The sequence below is a fragment of the Protopterus annectens genome, chromosome 6.part1, assembly GCF_019279795.1.
Source record: "Protopterus annectens isolate FY-2018-M chromosome 6.part1, PAN1.0, whole genome shotgun sequence".
Taxonomy (NCBI): domain Eukaryota; kingdom Metazoa; phylum Chordata; order Ceratodontiformes; family Protopteridae; genus Protopterus; species Protopterus annectens.
In genome coordinates, this window is record NC_056738.1 from 59566312 (window position 1) to 59589088 (window position 22777).

A 22777-nucleotide genomic window follows, 5' to 3' on the forward strand; every position below is an offset into this window, starting at 1 on the left:
GCTGGCAGATGATTATCAACATACTGATGCAAATACAAGTATCACAAACCTATTAAAACTATCAGTAAGAGTTGGTATTTGCCCTAGGTCATGTTAAAATATTGGCGTAATGTGTCACAACTGTCGTTCCAGCTGTTGAGAATACAATATGCAGGGCCAGGCATGAGGTTAAGGCTAAGGGATCATGGCAAACTGCTCTCCTTAATTGGGAGGGAGGTTGTGAGGGTATCGCATACTTCATGAGTTATACCACTAATTAATTATATTTAACAAGGTCACAAATCAGATCACTTACTTGTGTAATCTTACAAGCTTTCCAAATTTTTATCTATGTAATTTGGTATGGTCCATTAGTTCCCATTGAAACACTTCATAAAACTACATTTGGTTGTCAATTTTGAAGATGTTGATCATATGATTCAACAAGATTATAAGCTTGAAAATTAAAACTAGTGCTAAAAAGTCATTAAAATGTAAAGCATTTGTTTTATGTCAGTATCAACTGCCTTCATACAATTTCATCCTAATATGTAGTTCAGATGATAGTAACAGATATACATATGAGCATATAAGGTGTTCTAGTGACCTAGATGACTGAGCTGATTTTCCTTGCAAGAATACACACACACACACACACACACACACACACACACACACACACACACACACACACACACACACACACACGTCCATGTACGTATACATATATGCATTTATCTACCTCTGTGTGTATCATCACTCAATATATATATATATATATATATATATATATATATATATATATATATATATATATATATATATACATATATATGTACATGTATATATTTAAACAGCAAAATTATTTGCAACATCATTTAAAAAATGCAAATAATATTCAACATACTGCATCCCCTTTCATCTTCATTATCATCACAGTCATCATCCCCATCACAAACCCAGCTCTGGATAATGCAGCGGCCACTGGGACACGTAAAGAAGTTTCCTTTGCAAGTTGGATAAGCTAAAACAAAGTAGAAAACGGGTACATTAAAGCAGCTTATCTGGCATTTAAATAATACATTGTTATCAGTATCATTATGCTGTCACTCTGAAAAACAACATTTTCCGCTATTAGAAACATTACTAATTGAAGGCATAGTCTTACTGTAGAGGGAGAAAAGAGAGACAGAGACAACAAAGACATCTAGGATCACCACTACTTATGTTTAGCAATGCACAGTGGCAAATGTTGCCAGAGTTTTTTACCACATTGTGGTCAAGACCATTTCTACTGTAATTTAGAAACTCCTTACTAATCATATACTTATTTATTTCTCTTTTCTGAAAATTATAAATTTACTTTTTAGGTTTTGAAAATTTTAGGACATTCCTTCAACCCTGCAGTATATTCATACATCAACCTGCCCATCTATAACTCTATCCATATCCATCATTCCCCATATTAATTCACCCATCAGACTGTCCTGTCCATCCATCCATCCATATATCCATTCATTTTCTAAACTGTTTGTCCTGGTGAAAGTCACAGTGATAACCTCAGCAGGACTGACCAGACTTCATTACTGCCATTAGCACTGTCTAGCTCATGCTACAGTATCTTCAAGTTTTCCCAGGCCAGCTGAAAGATATAATCCTAAGTGTATATTACAGAAATGCTTATTATCTTTTCTGTGGGTTTATTTTTATTTCTGCTGTACAAGAAAATCAAAATGTTCCGAATGAACTTCTGTTATAAATCCTTCTGTTATAATTTTGTTCCATGTCACTACAATACATTTGGTTTTCAAACATCTTAGTAGATACTCATTGGTCTGTGAATAAGGACAATGCACTCTGCATTGCAAAGCAATATAAGTCACAGCCTATGAATGTATTCCAAAGTGTAATAATAAGTACAACTAATATACTTTATTCAGAAGCCTAAACTTCTCTTCTAGGATGAAGTTTGCCTTCATTTTAAATCTCATGGTGTTTAACACTTCATCTCAGTTGCTCCGTACACCGGCTCTCCGATTACCGATCTGACTGTAGATACTGGTGCTGTTGTCCAAATTATTTTTGGGCATATTTCATAACAAATGTAACAATAGGCAACAGTCTGTTCATTAGCCCAAAGGATATCGAGGGCAGATGGAAGGAGTACTTCAATAAGCTTCTGAATGACGAAAACCCTACAGAATCTGTACCGCCTCATATGCAGACTTTACTGAAAGAGGAAGGAGACCCCCAGTTACAGAGAAGGTCAAGGAGAACAGAGTGTGGTGGTTCAGTCACATGTGCAGGGAAGCAGCCGAATACTGGACAAAGCAGATTTGGGAGAGACAGGAAGAAGGCAAGAGGAGATGCGATGTCCAGTGAAGAGATGGATAGGTAGGAGTGACTGCCAAAGAAGGTGGGACAGTGGCTCTGAATAGAAAGAAATCCCAGTAGTTGACAAACACCATAACCCCATGTAAAAATGGGAAAAATTGGATTTATGATGATCATGATGTATCAGGAAGTAAGCTACAGGTTAAACCCTCAATCACTATATTATATATATATATATATATATATATATATATATATATATATATATATATATATATGTGTGTGTGTGTGTGTGTGTGTGTGTGTGTGTGTGTGTGTATGTGTGTGTGTGTGTGTATATGTCAGAAACCCAGAAAAAATAACTGTCTGCAATCATAACTCCCAACTTTAAATGATTAGCATTATTTAATAATTTACATTGCCACAAAATGGTATGTAGGAACAAGCATTCCAACAAGATTTTATTTCCCTCATGGTGGCTTCTTCCTATAATACTCAACAATATGACATTTTTTTTCCAATTACGTTTTCCTTCTTTTGAGTGCCGTTTCAAAACTAACATTGAACTGCTATGTCATGAATTCTATATTTTCTATGAATAATTACAGAATTCCTTCAGTGTATTTTTCAAAAACGCATCTGTATCCTAAGCTCCTAGGCAGTCTGTTATGACCTCCTTGTTTTACAATGCAACACTTTGGAAATATCTTGCTTCCCTTATAAACCCAACAAAAGTATCCACCATTTCTTGAACTGGATCATAAAATGCTGTGTAAAAGGCAGCAAATAAATCAAATGGTGTCATTTAAAAACTCCAGTAACAGCTGTCTCAGCATCTATTCGTAGAAATCTGGATTAAAACATTGCAGTTTTAATCTGACTGTAGCAAAACCCTTTAAAGAAAATATACAAAAACAAGTATTGTATGAAAAGGAATCTATGAAAAACAAAAGCATTCCACAGCTACTGCATCTACCATATTATATAACAATTTACAGAACATTACCATCTTACAGTAATACAAGGGCATTAGTATAAAATATAATATTGCAGTATGAGTATAAATGTGTTTCTTTCAGTTTCTGTCTGTAGTTGTCCTTTGAACATAGTACAGGGTTTGCTGAATAAACACTTTTATTTTTTTACCTCATTTGATGATAGGGAGAAGCTAGTTAATGGCATGTCTTGTATGTGCACTTAAACTCTGACAACTCCATTATGAAATATATATTTACTCTGTGTGAAGTGATGCATTTAGCATCTAGATATCATATGGCTCAGCAGTGGTTCTGTATTATATATTTCTAAATACAGCAATGCGTAATAACATGAAGTGTTTACTACAAGATGCTTTTTAAAACTCTTATATATTGCCAGTGGTAAGGTTTCTCTCTTCTACAGCATAATGGAATTCTCGGCTATGTAGATAAAATGAAAATAATTTCTTACCAAACTAGAATTTCAGCTGTGTCCTTTTGGGGGGGGGTATTAACATGCAATCTGTGGCAATCATGCATAAGAATTTCAAGCCTGCTACAAACTTAGTCAGTTATTTTTGATTTGTTTGACCTTCATACCCAGAACTGACTGAGAACCAGGTAATGTCAGGCACTGCCTGCACACCAGCTTACATCAGCGGTATTACTTGGATCCACTCCCTGCGGTTGCTACAACATTAAGAGAGCTGCATTAGTGAATTCTGTGACTTTATTAAGGAAATGATGTACAAGTCAAAATGGGCATTTTAGAATCTAGCTGGATATGTTCCAGTTGTAGCATCATGCAGACCTTTTCAATGAAGTTATATAAAGTCAAAAGAAAAAAAAAGATGCACAAAAGTATACTATAAAAAGTGCGGTTCTCTCAAAGAGCTAGCCTCACAATTAGGAAAAGCAAAAACATGCTATCCTTTTTAATGAGTTAGCATATTTGTTTTCGCTCCTTTAACCTCGTATTTGCTATATTGTTTTTGAGCATAATTTTGAACTTTTCAGAATGTAAAATAAAAAAGAAACAGAATATCCACACTGAAATGTTGAAATGACAGTCACAAATGATATATTTTTAACGCTTTTGTTCAATATTGTTTTTCAGCATAATTTTGAACTTTTCAGCATTAACTGTTATTTCCAAATTCCAAGCAAAAAGCTACTACATGTACAAATTCCTTATTTATCACAGAAAAAAAGTTTATTTTATAACGCTTTCCATATTTTAAGCTCTACTGAATGCTTCTGTCAGGCTGACTTTAGCCTTCAGCAGTTTTTTGTGCCCATGCAGACTTGACATAGTAAGTGATAAAATAAATGAGTGTATCTGAATATAAAACCTGGCCCCCTATCAGAAGTTCAAGATTTAATAAAGCAAGTCCCAAAGCTATAAAAATTTAAGTGGAATTTAAAACAAGTAACAGCAAACTATGAAAGCTGCTGTTATACATATACAAATATTTTGAATGGTGCAAGCTTTCCTACATCCTCACCCCCACCCTGCTATGTATATAATAATTCTGGCATTGCTGAAGAGGGTATAAAATACCATAATTCCAGAGCTAGTATACACTTCTCCATATTCACCTAAACATACAGTGAAAACACACAAAATATTTACAGCAACAAGCAAAGTATTCAGCTAATTTACAAAGACAGGAGGTGGTGTGAACATAATTCAGTGGGAAGTTACAGCTGGAAGGCACAGTAGTCCTGAAGTATGACCAATTGAACTCAGTTTCTACTGCAATGGACAAACGATGGCACAACTACTTTCAGCTAAAAATAAAGCCATATTTTTGTCTAACCATTACTGCATCTTTTTTTCCTTACAGAACAGAAGCAGCTTGGACGGAGCAGAAGCAACTTGGTAGTACAAAAAGTATGTAGAACATTCTAAATGTTAAGCCTAGTCAGAGTCTCAGGAATAAAAGCCGAGTTAAATAGTACTGACTTTAGTCAAGTTGTCCACGTATGTAATCTAGTGCAAACTGGACTAACACTTTCCCATTTCATTATGCGCTCAGTTACTCGTTGTCCATGTTCAGTGACACTTATGTAATCTAGTGCAAACTGGACTAACACTTTCCTAGTTCATTATGCGCTCAGTTACTCGTTGTCCACGTTCAGTGACACATATGTAATTTAGTGCAAACTGGACTAACACTTTCCCAGTTCATTATGCTCTCAGTTACTCGTTATTGTGTGACTGCATTTATTCTACTTCAAGCAAGCTTCAGTTTAGGAAAGCAAACACATGCTGTCCTTTTTAATGAGTTAGCATATTTGTTTTCACTCCTTTAATCTGGCACTTACTATATTGCTTTTGGGCATAATTTTGAACTTTTCAGCATTAACTGTCGATCTTTCAGCTGAAAGATTTTTTTAGTTGACTGTGCTTTTCACTGACTCTTACAATTATCACTGACTTTCTTCATTAAGAATTTGAGTAGTTAAGGAACCAGAATATTTTAACTGTTTACAGTTGTAGGATAGTAGAAAAAATTACTGTCTCTTAAAAAATGTATGTTATAGACATAGTTTTCAATAATGTAAACATTCTATATTTTGAACATTTGGTGTTGTTTGTTTAGTTATTTAGTTAACCAGGTAAGCCCGATAGCAGAAGTGCTCCTTTTCAGGCGTGACCCAGGAGCACTGTCTCTTTAAATTAATTGTTAGAGTTTCAGAGCATTGCAGGTGGAAATTGACAGAATCAAACCTATAACAAGAAGCTAAAGTTGGGAAATGGTTAACATCCTTAAGCTACACTGAGATAAGTTGTCTAAAGCAATGTGTGTGGCCACTCTGAAATGTCCCATTGCAAATAACAGTGTAACCATTTTATTTACTTTATAGCAGAGAACTTTTATACAGCTTAACAGAAGTCAGACAAAAAGTTTTAGGAGGTCTGCTTAGCTTGCTGAGTTGTCCACTCCATTTATAACACATTTCATTGGTTCATAGGTACTTACTAAGCTATTGATCTGTGAGGATCTTAAGAAAGCATAGCCTTACATTCCCATGGTAGCTCTTATATTTTGCATAGAAATAACCAGAGATGGATTAAAAAAGATTATAATGGGACATTTATGTTTCCACTACCCATAAGGGACAGGGGTGCTAACTGGTGGTTACCTATCCATTTGTCCAATTTACATTAGGGTAGTGTAAAAGAAGCACTCTGCTTTCTGAGCAGTGGAAGACAATTAATTTTTACTGAATGTCAGATGAAAATCGTAAAGCTAATATGTATGTTATGGCAGTGCTTTTCAATCAGATTCTGTACAGTTAAGAATTTACTTTGCATGATTAATAAAGACTGTGGTAAAAAATAAATAAAAAAGCTCTAAAATGTTGACCCAATGTTGTCCCTGGAATGCAAATTTTAAAAGAATTCTTGTACAGCCTCTCTGCTAATCCACAAGCATGTCAATAAATCTGCTACAGTATTAAATCCGCATCAGTTTGGTCATATATGTAAGGCAAAATACGAGCTTATAGAACAACAGTTTGGTCATACTCAGCAACAAGGCCCTACACACCCCACAGCATCACATCTGTTGCTTGAACTTAGTCCCTGTTTGCTCAATTCATTTATTTTTTTTACATTTATATTTACTCAAGCGTTTCTGAATAGCAGACAAAACAGGTGGGAATAAGAAAAGGCTAGCCACTGCTTCAAGATGGCCAAAAATTCTGAAGTTATTTTATCTCCAGATGATGGTCTACTGTTTTATTACAATTTATTTAATGGTATTAGACAACAATAAAACAAGCCAATTAAAATATAATTCTGAGCAACTTATAATCTATCAAAATATATCATTAAAATAAAGAAGTATGAGACTGGAACATCTTATTTCACAGTTGTTAACTGTGAACCTCCAGTTTAACGAGTCATAATAAAATAACTGATGATAAATGATGAAAAATGTAAATTTTCTGTTTGTTTCCTTTTACTCGATATTGTACCAGGTGTACTTTTCTGTCTTTTAGAATCTATTTGTCATTCATTTTATCTCAGCTAAATTTTACTACTGGTAACTATTGTTTATGTAACTATGTATTATGTTAGGGTAGTTATGATGTTAAGTAGCTATGTTTTGTGGAGCTTTTCTCTCCAGGTCTCCACTGACAAAGGGCTCCATCCCAGTTGGACTAACCCGGTCAACAAATGTCAAATGAATAAATACCACATATTAATTAAACACTAGTAAAATAATAATTTCAAGCCATAATCTGTAGTACACACTGAACCTTTGGGGTGGCTGAAAAAACATTTAACTGATCCTCCTGAAAGAATTGTGAGTGAAACATTTCAAAAAACAGATACTAAGGAACTGGAAGCTACAGAAGGTGGCAGCCAAAAACCACTCAAGCTCATTACCTGACAAGGAAGATTAAAAGGTAAGAACATCTTGTAAGTGAAATAATCATATGGCACCAGTAAGTATAATGGTTCATGGAAGTCAACATTTGTATGTGGCATGCAAGAGCAATAAGAAGATACCCTTTAAATAGGGATGGCATGGAGAATACAAAACGTTTTTCACAGAGAGGGTGTTAGATGCATATAACTGCCTTCATGCAAAGCTGGTGCTTTATCTGTTATGTGGAAATTTCAATAGTATAGAGAAGAATCATAAAATAATGTTTGTAATAGGCTCTATGGTTTATCCATATGCAAGAACATGCAGGTTGAGTGTTTCTGGGCTTCTATTTCTTTAATAGTTAAATCAGACAATTTTAATGCTGATGGTATGCTATATTATACAATATGTCTAACTGTGTCTGAATCTGGTTAGTCATCATCATTTTTATCTGACGTAGCAAAGAAGATAATACTCCTTTTGTTATAAAAAGAGTAAATGCCAGAATAAGACAGTAGTAAAGAAATGGAAAGACTGATTAACTGCCTTCAATAAAAATTAAATGTTAGGAGAAAACCACATTACTGCAGTTCTGTTCATCACTTCTGTCTCCACAGTCATCATCATGGTCACATATGTAGGCACGTGGAATGCATTCTCCATTAGCGCAATGAAACTGACTATTCTGACACTGTTGAGCTGAAAAACAACAAATTTTATTACAAATTAAAACTACATATTAATTAAAAAGATAACTTATTTTTGTTATTTACTGCAATGCTAAACATTTGGAATGATGGTAATACAGTTTACTATCAAAATGTGGAACTTTGCTAATGCAAAACTGGGATGGTTGAATGCGCATTTTCCAATTTCTGTAATGCTGATCAGGAAATGCTCAAATCCTCATTACAGAATGGTTGTGTGCATTCGCTAATATGGGACTGACTTCCTGATAACAGATCACACTACAGTGGGGAATCAGGAAATTTACCCTTTTCCGCACTTTAGTGTGATCTAGGAGTTGTAAAATATTATATGCAGGGGGTGTAGGAGGTGTAGAAGGGCTTGCCCCCTGCAAAAATGTTACCGGTAACACAGAAGTTTGACAATGGAACTTCTGGTGTTCAAATGTCAATTCTGTGATTACCATTTCCAACATTTTGGTAATTCTGTAGTACCAAATTCGGATTATGAATTCGATCAAAAACTGGAAAATGTTTTTGATTTTCCACATTTTAATAGTAAACCAGTAGTACAGATGCATATTACTATAAGTAGTAGGAATTCTCAGTTAAATAAAGCAACTACATGGTGGAACCACACAGAGATGACCAGTGCCAGGATACACTGTTTCATCCTTATTATGTTTAAATATGAACAGAGTAAATGATACCCACATCTCAGAATAATATGATAAGTGCAGCATTTCAGAGGGCACAGCACTGCTACTACATTCTTTCTCAAGACATGTGACTTTTTATATGACGACTTCACCACAATATTGTTGTGCACTTTATATCACATTAATGAAGCTCATATTCAAAAGTTGACTGCTCTTTGTTGCAAAGCTTGAATTTCCTTCTTTTATATTTATTTTATATCACTATGCATTTGCTATGTTCTTAAACTAAACATATTTTTGCTACTGCAAAGCTTTATACATGAAGCAGACAGGTACTGTTGCTTCTTGCTAAATAGCTGAGTGATATGATCCAAAATTAGCATTTTTCAATCAAAACCAGAGACAAGCACAAAGGAGTGTGGAATACATTATGAATGCAAAACCTAATAAACTAACACAACAAACAAACAAGTATAAAAATTCTGAGCTTTAAAAAATGACAGAATATTAAGAATACAAGGAATAATTAGTCACAAATCACTAGAGGAAGTTGCAAAAGATAAGTATTAAACGTTGTTTTTGCTTGTATATGATCAAATACACACCCTCAGAGAAAAATAATCCATTGTGTGTAAACTTATTAGTAAGATTTGTTGAACGAATGAATGAGTGAATTTAGTGCCTTCAGTGATCTTCTCTGTATTGCCATAATGCCATGGATCACATGACCACATATGCCATATAGAATCGTGCGTGTATTTGGCTATTGTGAGCAGAGCAAATGTGAAAGGAGCTGTGCATCCTAACAAATCCACAAAGAATTATTATGGATGTATATAACCCTTTAAATATTACAGTTGTTCATATTTTTGAATCTTACTATTGATAATGTATAATTTAAAGCATTTTTGTGAAATATTTACAATATAAATGCTGTTATGTCTTACATGCATTCTGTTTTACTGTACTGACTACTTTACCGGTGTAGTACCACTCTCTTGGCCTGTGTGTGTACTATATCCTAATAAGCACATACCTTCATACAAAATTAATTGGTGTTAACTACCTACTGATTAAGAGTTCATCCAATCAAGTTTTCACCAGGACTTATTTCTACACCTTCCTGGATGTTACTTCTGACTTAAAGCAGAACCATTTTTCTGTTATCCCCAGATACTGCTGCTTGTGTAGTATGACCGGCAATATAACCAGGACATTCTGCAGCACTTTCTGACTAGAAAGGAAGACTCTCCTTTGGAATACAGTTTGATACAGAATTTATCAGAATGTCAATACTAGATCATTACGCCACTGAACCTATTTCTCATTGTTAAAGCTTACATTTTTGTTAATGTGAGTAGATTTGCCTTTTTGTTTTCTATGGCTTTCACAGGCAGTCTGTAAATATGTGCCAGGACTGGCAAACCTGATCATCTAGGTTGTCATGCAATTACTGACTACCTTTTTGTTTCTGTTGTGTTCTTGTTTCCTTTTTATTTTCTTGTTTGAGGCTGGGTCCTGGGCTGGGGCAAACCAGAAGATCTAAACTAATTGTCATTGTCTCAAGACCCACACCTTCACCACATGACAGTGAAGATAACGATTAAAACACCACAGTTTAATTTTGAGTAGAAACAAAGTAGAGGGTCAGAATAAGTTTTATAACTACAGAAATAGGCCAATAATGCTGTGTTCATCTAGGAGACTGCATATCAAGCTCTGAATGGAAGAGTGATTATATGGAAGAGGACAGCATACAGTAAGTTGAAGGAAGACAGGTTGGAGAAGTAAACCATGACTAATGGAAGTAGTGGGGGGTCACTTAGGATGAGAACAGGAGCTGGAGTAGGAAATATGCAGCTTCAGGAATGGGTGGCAAGAGGCACCTCTCAGCCAATGGCCAAGTATTCTATCCCATCTAATTCAGTCCTGGCAGCAGGGCTCCTGCCAAGGTCATAATCTGCTACAGTGTAAATTCTTTCATCCAAAGAAAAACTACCACCAACTTTCCAGAGCAGCAGAGTCCAACAAAAATAAAAGCAAATAATCCAAGAACACTGATGGACCCAAGGAAGGCAAGGAAGGAGATATAAGAAATCAAACAGAACAGATGGAAGCTAAATGGATTATCAGGCTGAGGGGAGATTTTGGGCAGGGGTTAAATGAGTTTGTACCCATTAAACCCAAACTGAATTTGACCACTTTCCAGATAAGAGTATTTGTCTTTGCATCTGAAATATTATATATGTTTGCTTTCTTGTTAGCTTAATCAGTATTTTTATTTGCTTATAGGAAGTTTTATATAGTTTTTATATATATTTTATGTTGTATTATACCTACATGTTTTATGTTCTGTTTAAATAGCATATATTTTAGCTGTGTTCCTTTAAATTCTGTGGTCATGTGACTTAACTTCTCACGTCTCTGTTTAAAAGCTAGTTTGGTATAATGTGTTTGTTATCTGATGAAGCAGCAGTAACTGCGAAAGTGCTTATGACCTACAATTAATCAAGTTTTTAACCTGGAGAGTCGTGCCTTCCTTGGGTCCATCAGTGCTCTTGGTAAATTAATTCATATTTTTCCACTAACAAAGAACTGCAGAAGGCAGCAATATATAAGGCATTCAGCCTGTAGATATAAAACTTTGTTTCATTCATCTAGACCTCCCTTAGCACAATATTCATTATACGTCAGACTGCATTCAACAAAATAAGTTATCTCTATGAAAAACAATCAAGTTTGTAAGAAAAATATCCTAAAGTAAATTGGCTGTGGCTGACAAGTGTGCATTTGTGGAATAAGGTATTGGGTACAAATTTTTTAAGCACTGTACATATATAAATATAGTGCACCAGTATGAAACCACCCTGGACACTGGTAAATCATAATGTCATACAGTGACACGGGGCTGTGTCCCAGATGAACATATACACATGTAGATACATTTATTTATAAGTTTATTTATTTCTCTTTGTTAACCTGGATGGTCTAAGTGAGCCATGCAGGGTATATTTTCAGTGGAGTCCCAGGGAGAAAAGCTCATGCAAATTAACATTAGAAATATAAAAAAAAAAAAAAATTAGAAAGTAATATTGAATTCAGTGGTACTCAGTATACGAGCAGATGAGTAACATATGAAATACTTCAGCAAAGAAAAGAAGAAAAATGGTAAGAAAGCAATTTTAAAATTACCGTTCCAAAAACAACTTTAGAGCAGCTAAGGTTTATAGTGTATTGATAGGGAGAGAACAAAGCAAGAGCAAAACACAATGGCAATAACTACTCCTCTTGTCAGGAGAGAAATGGGGGTATTGTGTACAGTGGATTAATGAATTAATAAACAAATAATGAGGAGGTGTGCTGAGCCAGGTGAATAAGTGCAAGAGCAGACCTAAGACATACTTAGGTACTCATTTAGATTACTTGTAAATGTGCTGAAGACTCTCATTTGCCTAATAGATAAAGGGATAGAGTTCCATATTTTGGATATGTATGAGGAGTAGAGGGAATTATTTGAGGTATTGTTCAACTTTCTGACTACTAGTAGGTTTTTATCTGAGCAGGGAAGTACTCTTGAAAGAGAATAACTTTGTATTAAGGATTTAAGCGAGGGATATTTCTGGAGAGTACTATATCATATGGGTAAGTTTTAATTGTGTGAGACTAAGGATGTTTGGAATTCAGACTAGCTTAATGTTTTGAGAGCTAAGCAATGGTGGCATGAATTGGGACTCTTGATGGCAAATTTGGTGATTTTATTCTTTATTACCTGAATTGTGTTTATGTTTGTAAGAAATGGAGAAGCAAAGAGTAGATAGTAAGTAGGAAGAATCAATGTTTACACATGATTGTGTGGTGAGAAAGTTATAGAGGCTTTGTATAAAAGGACTACGTTTTAATGAGTTTTCTTTACCATACTTTGAATATGGATATGATGATATGAGGTATTGCCAGCTATGATAGGAGAAGTAGGGCAGTGGATATGTAATATATATGCCAGCATAGCTAGCTGGAGTATTACAAAGAATTAAATGTCATTTGTATATCAAACTGATTTGTACAGGTGCTTGTGTTGAAAATGTATTTGTAAACCTGCTTGTGTTAAAAATGTACCAACAGTGAATCCTGATGGACAAAAAAGAAATATACATATATGACAGACTGTATTATAACTGTTGAAATTAATATATTGTAACAGAGGATAATGGAAGAGAAGAGGTTAACCTTAGTCCAGCTAGCTTTGAAAAATAGTCTGAAATTAAATTACCTGGTTAGACCATAAAGATTGTATCTTACAGATCTGATTGCAGCCAGAGACAAAATGTCTGTGAAAACCAGGACTAGGAATCCTACTGTATTGTCCTTAGGGGAGAACTAATTGCTACCCGGAAAGGGTGGAAAGTTTCTGAAAAGGTTTTATAGCTTCTAGATGCTATAACACATTTTGGTAAAGCTCTATGTGTGTGTATGGTAACACATATGTGAAAGCTTCTGCCTCAGCTTATAGTAAAGAGGGTAGTGTAGGAACTAGAAGTCAGGTGACCAGATGTATATGGTGTCATTCTGTAATCCAGCACTGAAATTATGTTTTAATACTAGATGAGACAGAAGACTCAGGGCAGTCTATCTTTGAAACCTGTCAAAGAAGGACCACTCACCTACATAATTTGCCTCGCTCTAGTAAATGAACTAGGGGACAGTAATTCTTTAGCTCAGTCAGGAAAATATAGTGAGATTAGTTAAGTATTGTTTTTCTGTATCTGTGTGAACCTTTCCATCTGTGTTATTTTTAATATGTCCTGTGATTGAAACGCTAGTGCTTATTGTAAATAGATACTTAGGATTTTCATGTTTTTTTATTATTTATTATTAAACATATTTAAACTTTTCATTGTGGCTGGTCTTTTAGAGAATATTTTAACCATTGAGAACACTTACAGTATATTTATTTGGTGACATTGCAGCCATTCTAAAAGTCTTGCTGCACTGGTCAAACGCTACCATTTGGACTAGTATTAAGTTTGCTTAGTATAATGGGGTACCATTGTAAGAGCCTTAGAGTAGCTGGCTTTGGAGTGTTCTGGTGGCAGTATCTACCTTATAGTCTGGGCAGGTGTGTGTGTGTGTGTGTGTGTGTGTGTGTGTGTGTGTGTGTGTGTGTGTGTGTGTGTGTGTGTGTGTGTTTATGAAAATCAAATCTCAAAGAGTGCAAAGCAGGGACACAGAGCACTGGGTGTTAGAGGACTTGGCTTGGAACACTTTGCTAAGGACTCAACTCTACAGCTGTGTCACTGTTGAGTCTTATGTGGGGCCTGGATAGAGAGAGGGAAACCCAGTCCCAGGATAGGAGTGTGCTTCCTGTGTGCTGTTAAGGGAAATTGTGCTTGGTGCAGACAGCTGCATCTGAAAATACTGTATGTAGCTATTTTTGTTCCAAGTGAATATCCCTTATGGGTATCAGTGGTGAGGATTGAGTCTCCTTGATTACTGGCCCAGAGGAGGGACGTCAGAATGGGTATCAAATTTTAACTGATGATCTACAATAGCTCCTAACAGTTTAGTTTGAGAGACAACTTCTAGTTGAATATTTTTGTTTGAAAGAACTGTAAAGTTTGATTTACAATCTGCTTGAGCCTTAGAGGTGAAGAACATTAGTTTTGGTTTATTAGGATTTAGGAGCACTTGAGAGTGTGAAAATCAATTCACAGGGAACACAAAAGATTAATTATCTGGATTAATTATCTCAATTATCTAAATTTAGGTTTACAGTCTTGTAAAATATATATAGAGAGATATGGTATATCTTTACATTATTCTTTCTACTTTTGAGCTTTTGAGCTAACAATTTGCCTTTCGCTCCAGACTTGCAGTCTTTCTTTTTTTTTTTTTTTTTTAGTCAGGTCCATTCCTAAATGTGCAGTCTAGTTCCTACTCACAGTCCCCATTATGGAAATTGTAAGGCACTAACTTCTGACCATCTTTAAAGGTCCTGCTGCTTATCTTACATCCAAATTATATATGCAGCTTCAAGAGAAACACTGTTGTGAAACATCTATGAAGCCACAAACTAATATGAAACAAAAACTATTCTGCCTCAAATGAGGTATAAGCAGCTATGATGAATCTAACTTGGCCAAAACAGCTGAAGTAGCAGAAAGTAAAATTTATTCATAAACTATAATACTCTAAAATAATGCATGCTGTAATTATTTTAATCTGCTATTAAAGGTTTCTGAACACTTGCCATCCTGATTAAACCTCAAAGGAGTTGCATCCTTCTGTGGTAGTGTATTCTAAGTTTTAGTGGAAATTATTACAGTATCAGAAAATGCAGAATTGTGGCATTGCTAAACTCTTCAGGAAGAAAAGTTAAAATGAAAACAGTAATAGATAAACATGAGCTCCATTTTAAGTATGCATTCTTGGATAAAGGGAAATCATTATAAGCCATGTTACTTACTACAGTTAGCTTCATCTGATCCATCTCTGCAGTTATTTATTTCATCACATCTCTGGCTTTGATTGTAACAGGCTCCATTTGCACACGTGAGTTCAGTGCAGACAGGATATTCTGAAAGACAGAAATTTTGCAAGGGTTGGCATAAACTGGCATACCTTTGACTCATTTTCTGATAAAAAGCATGTCATATTTCCTGCTCACTTCTATGTTATTATTTCAAATAATTGCACAAGTAGAGTTTTAAAGCCAATGAGGTATATTAGAATTACAGAATGTTTTTCATTTACCAGATTATTTTTAGAGGACATGACCTACAGCAATCAAATGTGCTGTTTCATTTCCTTGAGGGAATTGTCTGAGTACCAACAGACAGCACCAACATTTCCTTTTTATTTTTTCTCTCTCTCCCTCTACCATCAGTGATCACCGATTTATATGCGGATGCAATGCTCAGAGAAACCATAGTCTAAATTAAAAAATATTCAATCAACAAAGGATAACCTGAACCAATTTTAATAAGGAGGTGTAACCAATTTAGAGTGCAATTAGAAAAACTTAATACAAATAGAAACTGGTCTATGTAATATCTATTTATACAGCCCTGCCTACATCACATACTTTGTTGTACTCTCGTTTAACTTTTATGATGTAGGAAGGACATTCTAACAATACATCATTTATTTACTTTTATTTCTTAACTGTGATATGCACGTTTTTATCAGTGGTCCAAGTAGAAAAAGTTCATTTCCAAACATAGAAAAATACAGTATTTATACACAACAACTAACTACTGCAGCCACAAGTAGCAAGTGTTATCAGTCTTAAATATAAACATATGTATTTATATACAGTGACATTTATCAGAGTTTTATATATAAACACAGACATTTATCAAATTCTTACATTTAAATGTAGGAACTTACATATATACAATACATTTACAATTGTTTTTGGCAGTTTGAATGATTTTTTTCTGCTAATTTCTGGTTGTTTTCATCATTAAACAGTTATATAACAAGAAGCACTTGGACTGTGAAAGATTGTTGGCACTTTTGTGAAGTAGATTACAGCATAGAAAGGATTTGGGTGTTAACAAGTGGTACATAGGATAACAACAAAAATGTTAACATTCTTATATGGACATAATGTTGAAAAGGTATTAAAGTTAAGTACAACAACAGACCTACAATTAAATATCTCTATGTGTTTATTATCAAATGTTTTCTTTACAATTACTTTATTGTATTATTAGTGTATGTTGTAAAGATTATGTTTTACATGAGCAAAAACTGTACTGTTGGTCTTCTAACTAAAAAATGCTTTTGCACATTCCCCTGATAGATTATGAAACTTAATTGATTCAGTTTTATCCGTGCCACATTTATGTTTGACTTCCACAATATTTCTTATGGTTGTAGTAGGTAATGGATCATTAGCAGTAAACCAGGCTTCCAACTGTGGAGTTCCAGTGTAGCACTCTTACTATGGACATCTACCTATGTAACTGAATAAACTACTACTTGAAACTTCAACAAGGCACCTTTATTGCTCCCACAGGGAAGGCATCAGAGAGTCTCCTAGATCTGCTAGCTAAAGTGATTTTATTTGGACTAATCCTTTGTACCCTGTTTCTTGTTAGTCCAGTCACTCTCTGGGTCACAGGTGTTATACCAGACCTCACTCAAGCTTTCTGGATTCCGTATGTTCATAATTAAGAATAAGGATTTCAAGGACTTTCATCCCCTGATTTATTACCTCTAGCCTTCTATGCACCAACTCCTTATTACATCTTTAATCACTTTCTTTCTTTCCTAAGGCTCTGTCTCTCCAGCATTCAAGCATGCCATTATAATCCCACTGTCTAAAGCCACTTTACTTAACAGGCTGAAGGATTACAAACATATTTCTAACCTGCACCCTATTACCAAAATATTTGAAAATCGTCTGTACAAACAACTTTTTTACCACATTAACAGCTTTGGCCTATTTGATGCACAACATAGCTTTCTCAATACCTTCAGTACTTTTACAGCCCTGGTAATGGCCACTGATTCCATTTACTACAACCTTAATGAAGGCCTCATAACAGCAGGATTCTTTGAAATCATGACTAGGGTCTCAGAAACAGTCAATCATAGCCTTCTTCTCAATAAACTAAAATACTCAATGTCACTGATAACACTACTTACTGAATTTGTAACTATTTAAAAGACAGACCCTTCCAAGTTTATAGCAATAACTCCCCCTCTGCTACCAGCACTCTTAACACAGATGTACCACAAGGGTCTGGGCCAGGCCTCTACTGTTTTCCCTCTTTGTCAATAATCTCTACCTAAACTCTCAAAACTAACATTATTTATACAGATGATCCAGTGCAAGCCACTCTGACCTGCAGACCTATTTACTGGACAATTTATCTGAATTATGGACCTGACACAACATTAACAAACTACCAATTAACCTTCTCCACAGCCAAGAAATTACCCACTATCCTGCCTATCCTCTTAAAAGACCTTAAGGCGGTATGATCACTGAAAAGTAGTACCCAGACCTTATACTTGACCTAAATCTCTCATTACCACACATACAGAGGTTGTTTTAAGTTTTTTTTATTTTTAAATTTTTATTACATTTATTGTTTGTATTCTTTTAATACGATTGCTTAATTGGTTGATTTGCTAGTTGAATTTCTGTATAAATTGCTGTGTGTGTGACTGCATTTTTATATTGACATCTGAAGAAGCTGCAAGAGCTGTGAAAGTGCTTATGTTATTTTAAAATAAATGATTGTTCATTTTATGCTGAGAGTCTGGTGTCTTCTCATCATTCTACTTTTTGTACTGGTTAAAAAAAGTAATTTGGCACTTAATGCCAAAAAAAAAAAAAAACTGTTCTTTATCCCCAGCTCAGTTCAACACACCAAAGCTAACATCTCACTACTCTCATTAAATGGCACAAGAATCTATGACATTTTGTAAGCCAAGGACTAATGATTGATATTCAACTAAAATTTCATATATAATCAGGAAGAAATAAAAAAAACAACAAAAATAGGGTATAGTGCATAGAGCTTAAAATGTTTTTTTTTTTTTTTTTACTATCAACACCAAAAAAAAAACTACAAGTCATCCTTTCTAATCCTGTCTCTCTTCTATGCCGCATCCATTCTTAACAACCTAGAAAGTGTGCAACTCTCCAAAGTAAAACATATATATATATAGCAAACTAGGCAAATTTTCTACCAACTCTTCTTCCAGAACTCAGCCATGTTTCAATTAAACAATTTCAGGGGCTTGAGTTCCCCAGCTTTCTCAAACTAATACACTTAAAGGAAGCTCACAAAACTCTTAACTATTCCAACAAATGCCCAGCCCTCAAGTCTGTCATGACGTGGCACTCTCCAGATAGATCACTTAGATCCTCAGATAAATCCCTAGCCTCTATCTCCTCAGCTACCAGCTCTCGTGAAAATGCCCTCTACCCCTGCTGCAGTGCCAAATTCTGTAATTCCCTTCTGCTACCAGTCTATGAGTCAACCAACCCTCATTCACTGAAAACTCAACTGAAGTAACATCTCACTAAAAACTGGATCTGCAACTGCTCATATCATTCTCCCATGAGCTCTTTCAACTCCATATTAGCATCAAATCACCATTCTAATGCCTACTCATTATCTTACTTCTGCATAAACAATTCTTCCCCAAGCCTCCAGACTAAACACCTCAGAAACATGCTCCACTCATCTTACTCCCTTTAACCTTTTCCTCAACCCTGTATTCCTCACAACACCCATCACTCTTATGATTCACCCCCGTAACAATAACACATCATCAATTAACCTCTTAGTCTCCAGTCTTCTCACAACTATTTCTTCTCTCACTCTAATTATTCCCAAAATGACTTATTTAGCTCCTCTTAAATTATTTTCCACTCTCTGTAGATCCACACCCATGCATTTTGTCTTAATCAATATTGTTTTATTTCTTTTAACTCTTTTTGTTATGCAATAATTCATTAAAGTATATTTCATGTTGTTATATACATTACCAGCAAAGCTATGTTATTTATCTATTTAAATAATGATGTTCACTAAATTTGCTGTAAATTGTTAGACCTTTTCTCCCCAGGCATCTGCTGCAAAAGGGTCAATACTGGCCCAGTTGGACAGTCCTTGTAAACAAATGTAAAAATGGATATATAGTCAGACAGATAAATACATAAATTAATAAAAGTTGAATGCTGTCACATATGCCATAACCACATCCAGCAAAGTGCTATTCTTTATGCTGCCTAAAATAGATGCAGAAATCAAAAGATTATAAAGCCATGTTAAAACAGAAAGTGTAACTGAATTGACCGAGTGAAGTGCATCAATGCTCTTGGTAAAAGAAAAATAGTGGTGTATGAATATCTATTGATTTAAAAAAAAACTTGATGAAAAAATTATGTGGGAAATGGATGTTCTATCCATATTAGAAGACACAGCACCTAAACTAGTTAGTGGCAAAGTGTTTTCCATGTTAGATGCTTCCACAGGGTTTTGGAAAATACCCCTAGAAGAACATAGCCAAAAATGGACAAACTTCATTGCATTGAGTGCCTTTTGTCAGAACTTCAGTACCCCAAATCTTTCAACATAAAATGACTGACTTCTGACTCACTAAAAGGGCATGGTGGTGTTTTTATGGATAACATCTTGCTACTTGGTATAAATAAAGAGACACCTGATTCAGTCTTAGAGGCAGTGCACTAAACTATTAGATTCCAGATTAAAACTAAAACAAGATAAATGCTACTTCACAATGCTAGATCTCCGATAATTTGGTCACAGCATAAGTACTTTTGGAGTCATAACAAAAGTAAGCAAAGTCAGATCAATAACTGAACTAGAGAGTCCACCCTGCATGACTGAGTTAAGACAAGCCCTAGGCATGATTAACCCCTTAGATGAGTTTGTGCCAGATGTATCAAGTGTGCTACATCCACTGACTGACCTGTTAAAGAAAATCATACCATGATCATAAGGAAATGCTCAAGTTCAAACTTTTAGAAGAGTGAAAGAAATGCTAACACAACTATAATATCATAAACTGAAAACTGTGACTACTGATGCTTGTTACTATATGATCTAGGTGCAGCTAACTCCAAATAGATGGACAAGTGCTATGTCCTGTTATCTATAGCTCCAGAATGCCAAATAATGCTGAAAAGAGATGTTCTCAGATCAAGAAAAAGTGCCTTATAAGTGTATGGGTATGTGGGAGATTCTCCAGATACCTGTTAGGGCTAGACAGTTTCCAGCTTTATTGACCACAAGCCACTATTTTCCCGATTAATTCCTTTAGTCTATACAAAGTATCACCTAGGTGTCAAAGATAACTCATGAGACTGAGAAGATTCAATACCAGAACAATTTACATGCCTGGTAAACAATTATTTGTGGAAGATACATCACTCAGAACAGACTATTATCAGATAACCAAATAAGATACTGCCGCTTATGTGCAGTGCATGATGGCAACCAAATCTGTGACTGCCAGGAGACTAGAAAAGTTAAAACAAGCTACTAAAAATAGTCACGAGTTACAAATTGTTATACAATGTGTTCAACACAGATGCCCAAATTGTTGGGCATACTCAAAACATCTCAAATATTAACTACTATACAGTCAGAGCACAATGACTTATTGCTATTTTTATTATTTATTTATTTTCTATTTATTTACACTTTGTTGATGGGTTAGTCCAACTGTCTCTTTTCAGGCAAGACCCGAGCTGATATTTGTACTGACCAGGGGAAATTTGGTCAGAATATTGTGGAATATCCCCTACTCACTGGTTGCTGCAGAACTCTCCCATTCTCAGCACAGTGGCAGCTGAGAGGAGAAGCATGAGTCACAGTACGGTATCCCCTACTCACTGGTTGTTGCATAACTCTCCCATTCTCAGCACAGTGGCAGCTGAGAGGAGAAGCATGAGTCACAGTAAGGGAGAGGTACATGATATATGTGAGGAGAAAAAGAGTGTTACTATCAGTGATTTAATGAATTCAGAGACTGTTTTTTTAGCAGAATCTTATTGCTGAGAGTGAATCAGAGAGGATTATTACACAGGAAGAAGCAGTAAAAATTACAACCCTTCAACTGGGAGGGTTGTATGATGGAATATGGACAGGACACTTTATGGGGAGATATAATGGAGAGACCTCGGAAAAAATGAAGATTTAAATGGTAATAGTCCTGATGTTATGGGGAAGAGAACAGGAAAAGGAACATGGACAGGACCACTTTGTGGAGAGGTATAAGGGAGAGACTTCAGAAAAATTATGGTTTAAATGGTAATAATAGTTCTGATGTTTATGGGGAAGAGAATAGGAAAAGAAAAGGTTGCATGTAATTGTGGCAGGGAAAGCAGCAGAGATTGAAGTCAGGATAAAAGTTAATGAGCATAAAAAAAGGCATACGGTAAGAATACAATTAAAAGTAAAACAGGCATTGGACAGATATGACATTTGAGGTCATGTAATTCTGCCTTTATGTATAAAGGCAACAGATCTAAGAACATTATTTTATTAGGAAAGGAAATGTTTTGTGGCATTATTTTTAAAATGGGGAAGGGATGAAAAGATTTTTAAAAGGATGTGAAAGCAAAGAAAAATAATATATATGGAACAATTAAATGCATAAGGCACAAAATAGAGAAGTAAGGAAAAAAGTGACAGATATTTGCAGACCGGAGGATGGGAGTGTGTTGTCATTTTAAAAATGGAAAAGGGTATTACACAATAACATTCTAGGGTTGTTATTTTTGAAAGCATGAGAGGGATTCTTAGATATTGGGGCCAACCAAAAAGTTTTTTTGTGTGTGTGGAGTAAAAGGACATTTAATTAATCAATGTAATAAAAGAAAATATATGCAACGTGGAGAAAAAAAGCCACTTAGCAAAAGATTTTGGCTTCAAGTCGTTTTTACTTTTCTTCGTATTGGTTTGTTGAGTATTACAAATGTTATAAAAGGGTCATTTGTGGATAAACTCTAGGGAAAAAGAAAAAATGGCATGATTAAAGATATTAATAATGAAGTGCAAAATTTAGTGTAAATGAAAATGTAACACAAAGCAGCTGTGTTGAAGACACAGGAGAGTAGAATTGTATAAGAGAATATGAAACACAAAAAGATAATGAGGAATGGGTATTATCAGTTACAATGTTAAAAACAGATATGAAAAACTGGAAGTATAGACAATGAGTAAGAACAGAATTTAAGATGACAGTAGGTGAAAGAAAAATTCCATTAG

At 35.0% G+C, this 22777-nt stretch overlaps 1 protein-coding gene across 1 annotated transcript in view; it reads right to left on the reverse strand.

The window, feature by feature from the left end:
* LRP2 (LDL receptor related protein 2) overlaps positions 1–22777 on the reverse strand; it is a 1335386-nt gene that overhangs the window by 1207555 nt on the left and 105054 nt on the right. The window contains exons 5-7 of the mRNA XM_044075346.1: positions 15481–15591; positions 8261–8374; positions 887–1003 (exon numbers count right to left, since the gene is read on the reverse strand). Of these exons, the coding sequence (XP_043931281.1) occupies positions 887–1003; positions 8261–8374; positions 15481–15591 (342 nt within the window). The remainder of the gene's footprint in view (positions 1–886; positions 1004–8260; positions 8375–15480; positions 15592–22777) is intronic.